Source organism: Trematomus bernacchii, unplaced genomic scaffold (genome assembly GCF_902827165.1).
Source record: "Trematomus bernacchii unplaced genomic scaffold, fTreBer1.1, whole genome shotgun sequence".
Classification (NCBI taxonomy): domain Eukaryota; kingdom Metazoa; phylum Chordata; class Actinopteri; order Perciformes; family Nototheniidae; genus Trematomus; species Trematomus bernacchii.
The window spans coordinates 27,057,246-27,070,756 of NW_022987739.1; the positions used below are offsets into that span (position 1 = coordinate 27,057,246).

Sequence of the window (13,511 nt, forward strand, 5' to 3'; positions counted from 1 at the left end):
GTTTCACTTCCAGAAACATACACACGCTCGCTCACTCTCGCTCTACCATCCACACACACACATGCACACGCCACACCCCTCTCTCTCTCTCTCTCTTAAAGGGACAGCGATCTCATCTCACTCTGCATGACCCTAATATCATAACATGTGTGTTCGATCGTCCTTTTTATTATGCCGTTTAAACCAATTATTTAAATTTGATTGTTAAATTTGGCATCCTGTAAGTTTTAAGGCTCCCCCGCCCTCCTGTTGACAGTTCACAAACGTCGAGCTCCTCACAACGCCCCCCCCCCCCCCCCCGTTGACAATTCACGATCGTCGGGAAAGTGTGTTAACAATATTTTTTTGTAATGGCACTTCATATCAAAAAGGTTGCCGACCCCTGCACTGTATCAAGTGCTGTGTGCCTTCGAGCTAGCCCTGCATTGTAATATGACGTATGTTTTGAGTTTGTGTATAAGTTTGCTTACATTTTGGTAGAGCCCCCCATGGAAAAAAATGCACCAGCCACCACTGGTTCCGAGTAAGAACAACAACAACAATTGTCCGGTACCGGGATTAATAAAAGGTGTGAGGACAGGAGGCGGAGGCGGAGCCCCGCGGACCGCAACTCTCTCTCTCTCACTCTCTCTCTCTCTCTCTCTCTCTCTCTCTCTGTCTATTCAACCAGCTCGCAAAGACACAAATATATAACAGATGCCATCACATTCTACATAGCTAAAGACATGTGCCCAGTTAGCATGGTTAGCAACCAGGGGTTTAAGCAACTGGTTAACACTATGGACAAGCGTTACGCGATGCCATCTTGGCATCATTTCACCAGATCTGCACTGCTTGCCCCAGGGTTTGAGTTATAATCTGAGCTTCATGGGGGTCTTTAAACGAACACACACACACACACGAACACGCACACACACACACACACACACACACACACACACACACACACACACACACACACACACACACACACACACACACACAGCAGCAACAGTCCTCTACTTGCTGCAAACTTAAATATGGAAAGGTTCAACTATGCACATCCCATAACACATCATCATGGCTCGCGCAGCACGCTCACAGGCATAGATTTCCAATAATGTATTGCGCACCTTGGAGATGAAGTGCAGGCATATTGTCATTCAAGAGAGAATACGATTTGTAGTTCTTTTGGAAAACATGTTTTTCTTTTAGCCTATTTAACTCGTTAACGAATAGTACTCATTACATTGACACATGCATTATTTGTGATTAAAATAATGGTAGTTGGTAATGTATTAGCAACCCCCACAGATGTATGATTTCACTGCATTCATGGGAGCTCAGACCCCTCCTTGTGGGAGCTCAGCTCCCATTGGCTCCCACATCACTTGAACCCTGGCCTGCCCTTTATGACAAAGGCCGTGGGGAAGTTGAAAAAGATGTGGCTTCAGCTGAATACTTTGACAATAATCTAATTTATTTTTATTTATTATATTTATTATGTTCAGTAGGTTGTGGAAGTGCGCCCCAAAATATGTGTTGATCTTCTTTATTGGTATTTATTAATTTGATATTATTTATTTAAAGGTGGGGGAGGTAATTTTGGAGAAACCAGCTCGAGTTCGCTAGAATTTGAAAATACACAGCCGGAAAAAATCTGCCACTTCCTTACAGAGCCCCTCCTCCAACACATACGAACGCGCACATGACCAATGAGGGCACGAGATAAGTTTGTGCACAGATGGAAGGCTGACAGGCAGGTAGGCCATCCAGTTATTTTAGCCGGGCCGGCTAAAATGATTGGTCGTGCTTTTTACAGTACTACGGCTTCCACAGATGACATTTTTGTATGGATTTTTTGTCAAAGCACTTAAGATATTCATTGCTATCGGGATGTTAAGAGCATTCCATGGAATATAACAAAAAGTGTATCTCGAGCCGGTTTCTCAAACTCACCTACCCCATCTTTAAATGTAGATATAAATGTATAATTTATTTTATTTATATTTGTATTGGTTTTTCAGTTGAATTATACTTAAAGGGGACCTATCATGCAAAATGCACTTTTTTACGTCTTTTATACATGAATATGTGTCCCCGGTGTTCCAGGGAACTCACCAAGTGTCAGAAAACACAACCCTCTCTATTTTCCTCCATACCCAAATCTCTAAAAAAGGGGCTGCAACGGATCTGATAAAAACTGATCCAGATTTGAACACTGTCCTGACGTCAGGACAGTGGCGCTACGGCTATTGGGCCAACTCCACCAATCAGGAGGAGACAGCCACGGCCATTGCCGTTCGAAAGCGCTGGAGCGAAATGAGGCATGGCTAAAATGCATGATCTGTTTGGTATTTTGAACAAAAAAAAGTATAAATATGCCTTATATAGGTATGGTCCTACACTATATTATTAAAATATAGCATGATAAGTCCACTTTAAGGTTCAGGGTAATCAACTGTTCAAAATATTATTATTTTTTTTTTTAAAGTTCAATAAATGGATGTTTTCAAAGTCAATGAATAATCGTATTTAATAATGGTGATATCTATATTAACCAAAAATAATCATGATTATGATGTAATCAACATGTAAATAATTAAGGGCAATGGTAAAATAAACATGTGTTAGCACTCAACAAGATTTATTTTTGTTCTTGTTATATTGTATCGTCAGAGTGTTGGAGAACCAAATCTGTTATGTGTCAGTAAAACGTTCTCTCCTTTTTCTCTCTCTCGCTCTCTCTCTCTCTCTCTCTCTCTCACACACACACACACACACACACACACACACACACACACACACACACACACACACACACACACACACACACACACACACACACACACACACACACACACACACACACACACACACACACACACACACACACACACACACATTAACAATTGAACATATCATTACCTGAATACTGGTCAAACTGAAATCAACACAGGTCAAAAACTACTACTTCTTCCACACAATGTAATATTTTCAAGTTTTATTTTGTATTCAATTATTTAATATATTTTACATATGTTTTACTACATTAAATAATGTCTAATCTTTCTTCAGCCCTTACACATTACATTCTGACTCAGCAACAATAGCAAAAATATGTCCATCTTAACAGAGGTTTGTTAGAATATATCTCAACCCCAACCCATCATTACAGTATTTTAGAATCACACGAGTAGGACTTAAGTATCTTAAGGGAAACAATGAGCTTGATAGATTTTCTAAACCAGGGGTATAACGAGGCATAAATTAATGGGTTCAGACAGGAGTTAAAATACAGCAACCATATTACAATGAGTGAGGTTGAACTACTATTTTCAATATCCTCACCTATAAGGGATGGAGTGTAATATGGAAAAAAACATATTAGAAACACAAGGACAACAACACCAAGAGTCCTGGCTGCTTTCATCTCAGATTTCTTAGCAGTTGCAGCAACTGAACGTTGCATAGTGACAGCGATAACATGAGATCGCATGGCTCGAGCCTGAGACACAGCCACCACAAAGACTCTGATATACAGAACTATGATAACAGTAATGGGGGCAATAAAGGTAACAACTAAGTCAACAGCTCCTGTGATATTGTCAATGACAATTACACACTCTCCATGGCAAGAATTATGTGAAACAGGTTGTCTTAGAAAGTACTTTAAAATTAGACAATTATAGATAACAGAGCAAATCCAACAAAGACAGATGCAGATTTTTGTTCTGTTCACAGTAACTCTGATGGTGTAATGTAGAGGGTCACATATAGCAAAATAACGATCAATGGATATGAGCACCATGTTTCCAACCGTAGAAGAGGTAATGATAAAATTAACAATATTATACAGAGCGCACATCAGGTCACCCAAGTACCAGCAAGCCTCTGTTAAAAGGATTGTAACAGGCATCAAAATTAGGCCCACAAGGAAGTCTGAGACAGCCAGGGAGAGGATGAGGAGGTTAGTGGGGGTGTGGAGCTGCCTGGAAAGGAAGAATATCACCATAAATAAGATTATCAATGATAGCTTGTAACAACAAACAGCAGTAAAACACAAAAAAAGGCATTTGAATGGATATGCATTTGTTGTTGAGTCTCTGCTTTAACTATTTTGTCACACAATGTCAGGTTTGAAGATGTTATCATTTAAAACAGCACTATTATCTGAAACATTCATTAAAAGGAATATATGCGTTGCTAAATCATGTTGATTTTCAATCATGAACATATACAAGCTTAAGCTGGAAGTTTGTCTGTGCCTGAAGTGGGAGATAGAGATGATGACCAGCAGGTTGAGAGCTGCAGTGATCAGAGCGATGAAGGACAGCAGGATGTAAGCGAGCAGGACATCTGACTGAGCTGGCGTAGTCTTCCTGCAGGATTTGTTGAAGAGTTGTGGAAAGCAGAGTTCATCCATTTGGGAAGTCTCCATCTTTACGTGTTGAGAAGCTGCTGTGTTCTGACAAAGCTCTCTGTTATGCAGCTGATATATCTCTTCTCTTCTGTCTTGCCCCTACTATTACTTTCTCTCTAGCTAAGACTGAAATCCCTAAGCTCTACTTTGTTTTCTGCAGTCATCTTCATCTCAGTCTTCATCACTTTCATGCAACTTATTTTTTTCGTAATTCCCGGCATTGACATCATCTTATTTGATTATGGATGCCACTTGTTCCTTCTCATCAAGAGTGGTTTTACAGTGTAAATAATCTTAAAAGATTAACATTTTTCTTGAAGTATTGAAACCAAGTGGGCCATGCTGATAAGTTACATTGTGGGAGTGGCTCCTCAGAGTTATGGTCAAAGGATCAAAGAAGCCAACTTGCTTCTAGACAATGGATTAGGTCATTTAGCCTTTTGGGCCTTGTGGTTCCAGGGTTATTTTGAAACAAAAACGACATAAAGGCAAGAGATTGGGAAGGCCAATGAGATTGACTGTTGGTTCATCTCAAGAAAGTTCTGGCAAGGAGACAAAACAGGAAGCTGTCATACACTCTGGAAGCTACCATTTAGCAGCTAATGAAAACTCCGTTTTTGACATAAAAATGGAATTATGGATCATCAATCATTTTTCAAAGTGACAGACACATTGGATTAATCTATGGATTAACCTTCAGCTGCGTTTTTCTCGTTTTTGATCAGAATTGTTATTCTGCAAAAGGTGAGCATATCTCCATGTTTTGCTACCTAAAGCTACGTCGTGTGATGTCTGTATTTGCTTCGCCTGTCGCAAGTTCTGATCGCTCAGTGATGATACTTATATTTCTAGAATATGTGGAATCTCAGCTTGTAAGCTTGTTTGTTCATATCCGATAAGTATATCGATTGATTTATACCTAGAGTGCGTTAGCATTTTTTCGCTCAGGGCTCATTTAGATGCTTCTTGTGAGACTTGTGTTTTGTTTCGGTAAACATGGTTCATATCATCAGTTAGATGCGTTTCCTCTGAGTAGGACACATGAATAGTTTATTACATTTTAAGAAGCCTGAGACACAGTTTCGTGAGAAAAAAAACGGGGGAAAAAAGCCCCTTAACAGGTTAAATGGGAATTAAATCAGTGTTCCCAAAGCCCCGGTGTTCTGCAGTTTGTGTGGGCCTACTGTACTGTTGCACAGTTTATGCTGTAGAAACTATGTCCAGGACAAGGTGTTTGGAAGTTTTGGAAGATTCATAGCTAACCACACTGAAGTTATGGAGGTATTGATCAGTCTTCTCATATTTTTAAGCCTCAAATTGTCCTTCTCCCCCCCTCTAACATCACCAGAAGTCATGATTTAAGGGGTCTTTTCTCAAAATAAATTACCGGGGGAGCATCCCCCCGGAACCCTCTAGTATTGTTTGATCACCATTTCCACAGCCCCACCTAAAATATTTTCCACCAGCCGCCACTGACTTCATGTACATATTAAAACCATTTACTTCTGAAGGGATTAATGAAAGGGTGTCAGAGGCCTCGGTGTGGTGAGACTACACTGTAAAACATTTCATGTCAGTTTAAATTGCAAATGAAAGTCCACCTGCTGCATTGAAAAAGCAAATAAGTAAACTTGAAGACAATCTTTGTTTCAACTCATTAATGCAAGTAAATATTGTTGATATGACTTAAAGGTTGTAATCGTGTTAACATTGTTTTTTAAGTTGTCTGAGTTGATTTATCTTTATACTCAGAGTTGAAACAAATACCAATCTTACATTATCAGTGCAAGAAAACGTTATTTACCTATCAAATAAACTCACATTTCAGTATTATTATAACTCACACTTTCAAGTTCTACATTTATATAACTCATCATTTCAAGTTAAGAAGATTGTGATAATACTTTTATTTCAACTTAGATCTATTAGTTATATTAACTTTAAGTGCATTGTTTCAAATAAAAAACTAAACATTTGAGTGTTTACATAATGGTTCAATAGTTTCCGAACAGTTTTTAGAAAATCTACTGAATACGAAAAAGAGGGTTCATTGTGAAATGGTAACCACATTCCACACAGTTACCCTCCTAGTTATGGACCTAGTAATTATTTCTTTAGTGGGAATGCTGATACAGCATTCCAACTATCTGTTCTTCAAAATCTTTATTCCGCCCGTTATTTTGCCGATCTTCTTCTCCCACATTCCACATCGCAGAAACTCAGTTCAAACATCAAAACGTTCAGCTTGGTCGGGAATCGATTGCTATTACTTTTATCATTCATAACTTTCATATTTCCCGAGATACATCCCATAATTCATCACATTTCTAACCATTGAAGTCAATGGAGAAATTCTTCAGACTTCAACAAATCTTCATGCGACTTCAACTGCTAACTGTTCATTCATACTTTCACTCAGAAACCTCATTCCAACTTTAAAATGTTACACATCTTTCTGACATTATTCGAGTAACACAACTTTTAAATCTGATTCTTACTTTTAGAGATATTAAACATCTCTAAAAATTGAAATTTGCCTTCATATTTTTTTTTTAAATTTAATTCCCAAACCCTACATTCCTGAGACATCATTTCTCATGACAAACGTAGGAAAACATCTCGTAGCTTGAAAAATGGCAAATAATTAAGCAAAAATAATTAAACAAAATGCCTCTTGAGGGCATGAAGTGACAAAAACTTTCAACATGTCTCCATTAAAGCCCATTGTAATTTCAGGCTGATATTTCCTCACAGCAGCAGCCGCAAACCTTTAGTTAAACTGCCAAAAAGGCCACATTATTGACCCAAAAGTACACACAAATTACACTTCAGATGCTCAAGTTCCTTGAAATGCTTCACGCTTTGAAATTTCACCGACATCTGTTATGGTTCTTCAACAAAACGTTCACATGTAAGAGGTTTATCTCTCATTCAGAACAATGGAAACCTTTGATCTCTGGACACCTCGTTAGCTCAAATATAAACACCTGTGTCATGGAACACGATGATGTCATTACTCCAACTGACATGCTCAGAGTAGCAGACTTCAGATAATGCTTAATGGTCCTGCCCTCAACAGCTCTACGTCAATTATGGGGTGTTATCATATGTCGTTTCCATGGAAACGCATCCCTCGCCATAAAAGACGATGTCGCTATAACACCTATGAAAATGTTCAAAAAGTGCTCAAACTTCACATGTGTGCTAACAGTCCAGCCGTGAAGACATCTACGAGACATGCCGTTGTCATGGCAACACAATGCCCACCATGAAACACGGTTTTCTGATAACTTCAGTGAAAATGCTCCAAATGACCCAAAACTTCACAGGTTTGGTAACGATGCAGCCATCAACGCATCTAAGCGTATTATGGATTTCATCAAATGCCGTTGGCATGGTGACAGATCATTCACCATCAAGTTAGTTCAAAAGTTTGCAGTTCAAATATTCTGCTGCTTTTCCAAGCCTTTTTACTTTCTTTTCTTCTCTCATCACACATTCAAGCCCCCAGTGTTCATGTATCATTTCAATCTAAATTCTTCACTTTCTTCTTACACATTACATTTCAGCATAGCAGTTTAGCGTCAGCTTTTCAGCATAAAGCATTCCCATTAGCAATTTCTTCAGGAATTGCATTCTCTAATTTGTTTTGTACCTGCGCCGGCCACTCTTGCATGTTGGTGCGAGTCCCTTGCTGTGTCTCAATTCAAATACTTCCCTTTTGAACGCTGTCTTGGTGAATAATGTAAACACTTGTGCATTGTGTGGATTTCAACAAGGTAGCGTTGTCTCAAATCGCACATGGATGCTGTGCCCTACACAGGATTGATGCTAGATAGCTAGCTAGGAGCAACATTTGTGGTACCAAGTCATTACATTATATTGACTGCTCAATAAACCCAATACAATGGGCTTATTTTTGACAACAGTTTAAAGGTAGTAAATAGTGAAAAAACCTGTGATATGCATGTCAATCACAATATTTTCAATTCTGTACATCGGAATCAATGCATAATGTAATGTGTTTGAACACTGTAACATATCCAAACTTCCAACAGACAACATTGTTTACACCCTTATGAGCTTATGTCATACTTTATACATACAAATATATATATATATATATATATTTAAACAAGCATTCATCACAACTTCTGTGATTAATGCTCTATCAAGTTTGGAGTCACGAGTCACTCTAGCATCACAGTTGGCATAAATGCAAAATACATTTTAGAGATGCACATGATAGTCAAGATGTAGGTTATGGATGTAGGTACTGTATGACCTTGAGTTGTTTATGTCAAAGTGCTTCAGATGATAGAGTACTTTAGAAAAGACGGAGAAAACTGAGCACAAACAAGTATACTAAGGAACAGTCATGCTCGTGAACCTGCTATATTTACATCAGTATATTCAAGTTTGACAGCTGGAACGTTCAAACAAATGACTTGAGATGCTTTTGTTTCTTTTCAGGCATTCCCACACCCTCACTGACATGTTTGCAATGCCTGCAGTTCACAGACCGTCAGACACCGGCTGCTTTGTTTTTTTTGTCAGCCTACTTGTCTCTCATATTCACTGTGAGCGTGAGAAGAGTGATCTGTGTTTCTGTTCAATGAGACTCATTCCTGCTGCAGACATACACAAGCAGTGACCCACATGTCATAGGAGGCTACTTTGTAGAGGCTGTGGAGCAGACTGGTGGTTGTCCTATGATCATCCGGACAGATCTGGGAACTGAAAATGTACAAGACATCCAAACCTTCCTGCGTCGCCATGACCAACACACTCTCACTCCATAAACGTCCAGGAGCGACGCTTTGTCAGGGTCCCGAGGCGTGCAGTTGGGACGCTCCTAGGCTCCTTCAGCTTAATAAAGGGACGCAAATAGCTTTCAACTGATTGCAATGTATTCCCATCTGTGGCGGGATTTGACGCTCATGGAAGCACGGCATTCGTTTTTGTCGGCGGCATTTAAAGGCAATGTGAGCGTCCATTCCCATTGGATAACGGAGAATTGTACACCCGGAAGTAAGTATTCCCCTTACTGTCGATTGATTTGACAGTGATATCTGCACTACTCATCAACTAAAAACCACCAGATTATCCTTGTTAATTACACAACATCGATTGGTTTAAATTGTGTTCAATGCTTTTGTATTTTTTCCCTTCGATTCGGAGAAACAAATATATTTTCGGAGTTTAGGATGGCAGAAGACACTACACTACCCAGAATCCCCAGCTATCATTTATGACTACACCATGTGCTCTGTTTGACAAACCCCGTGATTAGTTCTCAAGCTCTGTGATTGGTTGACCTCCAACTGCATTCCATATGAAAAAAAACGTTTCGTAAAAGATAAAATCATACTTTATTCAGCAGTGCTTGCTTTACTCTTTGAAAGTCATCACATGAATGCATTGTAATAAATGGTTCGGCTGAATTAAATATTACACATCTGTCGTAGTTCTTTATTTATCTACAGAGATCGGGCTCAGAATAGACCGGAAACTATTCTTTTACCGTTCGGTTTTAATTTCACAATAAAGTTAGTAGTAATATTTTGTTTTGATATTATTGTTTTTTATTAACTACTAGACCGCTGGGTCATGTTAAGACCATCTTTTCTGTGTTGCTGTGGGTTTTTTCCATCGCTTTTGTGTTACAAATATCAAAACAATAACTAAATATATCCGTCGTAAACTAAACCAGAAACAGCAGTATATTTTATTTTGTTAACACTGTAAACTTGACAGCTTTTTAACCCAAACCACCTACTGGTTAAAGCACGTTATTACACGTTTAGAGTAATGCAATGCAGGTAGATTGTGTTGCTTTTTAATGACTGTTTAAAATGCCTTTTTCTTAATGTATTTCATTTTTGTAAAGCACTTTTGAATGTGTTATATTTTATGAAAACATTTAAATATTAAGAGTATATACAAAATAGGAGGAAAGTATAAGGTCAATGATAGAAATATAGAATAGAAAATATCAAGAAGATACTGTAAATGGTATCTAGAATAAAACAGTTTAGTGCCGGATGTACAAAGATATTAATAGGAGGATGTGCAAAACAGACAAACTAATTAGGCTTTATTTAAACATTAAATAATACTTTAGGTTAAGGTCTTCTTTTAAATACATGTAAGCAAAAAGCTTTGGGGGTATCTATATTAAGCCTGACAAAGTACTTAACATTTAATATATTGCATGGTTTGTTTTGGGACTTGACAATCAACTTTCCTGCAAAGTTAACTATGTTGAAGCACTTATTTTAACCGATATTATACATATTTATTATACTCTTATAAGATGTATGTAGATAGAATAAGAAATGTGCAGAATATGACAGTTTAATGGTGGAGGTACACACATATTGATAGAGGGTAGGACACGTTCGAGTCTTGATTTGGATGATTCCGGAGCTGTCCCGTCGGCGCTTTCCTGCCCGGCCTCCGGAGCTGTCCCGTTGGCGCCTTCCTGCCCGGCCTCCGGAGCTGTCCCGACGGCGCCTTCCTGCCCGGCCTCCGGAGCTGTCCCGTCGGCACCTTCCTGCCTGGCCTCCGGAGCTGTCCCGACGGCGCCTTCCTGCCCGGCCTCCGGAGCTGTCACGTCGGCGCCTTCCTGCTCGTCCTCCGGGGTTGACCCGTCGCCGCCTTCTTGTTCGCCCTCGAGCCCGGCCTCCTGAGTGCCGCGGCCTTCGCCCTCGAGCCCGGCCCCCTGATTTCCCCAGCCGTGGCCTTCGCCCTCGAGGCCGGCCTCCTGACTCTTTCAGCCGCTGCCTTTGCTCTCATGCCCGGCCCCCTGAGTTCGCCCGCTGTGGTCTTCGCCCTTTCTTGATCTCTGCCTTGCCCCCGGGTCGTCCGCCCGAGACCCCTTCCGGGTCCTCTGCTGTGCCCCTGGGCTGTCAGCCCAAACCCATCCTCCAGACCCCCTCCACCCACCCTTTTGGTCCTAGTTATGTGTTATGTCTTGTGTGTATTTAAGTTCTGGTTTTTCTGTCTGTCTTTGTTAGATCCTTGTTAGTCTGTGACTGTGTTCACGGGTTAGTGTTCTTTTTGTCACCGCTAAAACCTTAATAAAGGTATTTTCTTTGTTATCTGCATTTGGGTCCTGCCTGCTTCACTCAACCCTAACAGTTCTTCCCTTTGGGAAGTCTCCATCTGCAGAGAGACGTGTTGAGAAGCTGCTGTGTTCTGACAAAGCTCTCCGTTATGCAGCTGATATATCTCTTCTCTTCTGTCTTGCCCCTACTATTACTTTCTCTCTAGCTAAGACTGAAATCCCTAAGCTCTACTTTGTTTTCTGCAGTCATCTTCATCACTTCCATGCAACTTATATGGATTAGGTTATTTAGCCTTTTGGGCCTGGTTGTTCCAGGGTTATTTTGAAACAAAAACAACATAAAGCCAAGAGATTGGGAAGGCCAATGAGATTGACTGTTGGTTCGCATCGAGAAAGTTCTGGCAGCCCCCAGATGACTCAGGAAAGGGACACAGGGATTCAGAGTGTTCAGCTCAGGAGGAGAGCTGCTGATATCCTGATACTGTCAGGCAGGGACGTGCACAGGTACGGGCTAATGTTGCCCGGGCAACGGCCCTTTTTCCCTTTTTGGCTGACCTGCCCCTCTGGAGAGAGCAAGAGGTTTCTTTTTTTTCTGTTGTGGCCGTATAAAGATAAGCCCACAATTTGTCAGTGCTGTTATCTACCCCCAGTCACGTGACTTTGTTTACAATCTGACAGCTGAAAGCAAAGGACAGCCCTCCGGCCTCTTATGGCTATGGTGATCATACCAAATGCCTGCCTGGCTTCTTACTTAAAAGCCCAATTTTATCTGTATGTCTGCACAGAAGTTACAATGGTCAAACTAGCCTACATTAAAACAGAATTGTCCCAATTTTTTCTTTAATAGTTAGTAACATTAGATATTTTAATGAGATATGGACCGCAAAACCAAAAATGTCCCTGGATTTCATTTAGAAAAAAATTCGCTCCGACGGCGCGCATGACGCGGTTGACGCGCATGACGTGGTGCGATTGAGGCGATTGAAGGGGGCTGCTCGAGTTCAATTTTTTTCAACTCGAGCGTCAAATTCGCATGACGCGTTCGCACGGTAGCCAATCAGCGGTGAGGCTCTCCGCCTGCCGTCACTGACGTTGAAACAAAACCAAAACATCAGCCGTTAGCTGTTAGCACACAGAGCTCACAGCTCCTCATATCTCTTCAGAAACTAGACATGTTAAACATGTACAAACCACAGACTGTCTGTGTCATGGCGAATACAGTCGCTGCTTTATTTCTGTCTTTAGGACGTTGTGAGTTTGGACGGAGCATATACAGGTTAGTTTAGCCTGATCGATCCGATCTCCATTCAGAAAACAGGCATTTTAAAAGGTTTTTCGCCTGCTGTCTTGTCTGCACAATTGTCAAAGCATTAATTCATGGTTTTTACTAACCAGTATCAGTATGTAGTCATTCAGGCATCATTTTGAAACGTGTATTACAATTACATCACGGTAAAATATGTTCATTTAGTAGTTGGTATCTACCATAGTATTTACATGGAGATAAGCCCCGCCCCCTTGCCAGCGCGTCCTGTTTGAATGACACGCTGACAGCCGCGGTGAAACTCGAGCGATGAGAGCGATGAGAATATTCTCCTCTTCTGCATTTGGGTCCTGATTGCCCCCCATTCCTGACACCTTTAAGGCTATCCACGACGTCACTCCTCTATACCTCTCCGACCTCCTGCACATCAACACACCCACCATCACTCTTAGTTCTTCTGTTTCCCTCCATCTCCCTGCACCACCCTTCCACTGAAACACCATGGGGTCAAGAGCATTCAGCTGCTCTGCACCCCGCTTCTTGAACTCCCTCCCACTGGACATCCAAATGATTGACTCTCTATCCTGCAATGGAAATTATGATTATCAGAGAAAGGAATGCTATGATGTCATTTAACAGATACACATAATATTATGTAAGCCTTACATGTCAATAGACAGTAGATCTTAGCACTCAAGAAGGTGATCAGTCACAAGGTGCCATGTGACCACAAAGTGGGTGACCAGTGATCTGATCATGGGTCTATTTGTATTCTG

The 13,511-nt window shown here is 40.6% G+C and overlaps 1 protein-coding gene across 1 annotated transcript; it reads right to left on the reverse strand.

The window, feature by feature from the left end:
- Window positions 1-3,151: 3,151 nt before the first annotated feature.
- LOC117495326 (trace amine-associated receptor 8b-like) lies at window positions 3,152-4,420 on the reverse strand. The gene is made up of 2 exons (XM_034146523.1): window positions 4,248-4,420; window positions 3,152-3,971 (listed from the first exon to the last, which is right to left on the reverse strand). The coding sequence occupies exons 1-2, from the start codon at window positions 4,418-4,420 to the stop codon at window positions 3,152-3,154; spliced, it is 993 nt and encodes a 330-aa protein (XP_034002414.1).
- Between the last annotated feature and the right edge of the window lie 9,091 nt (window positions 4,421-13,511).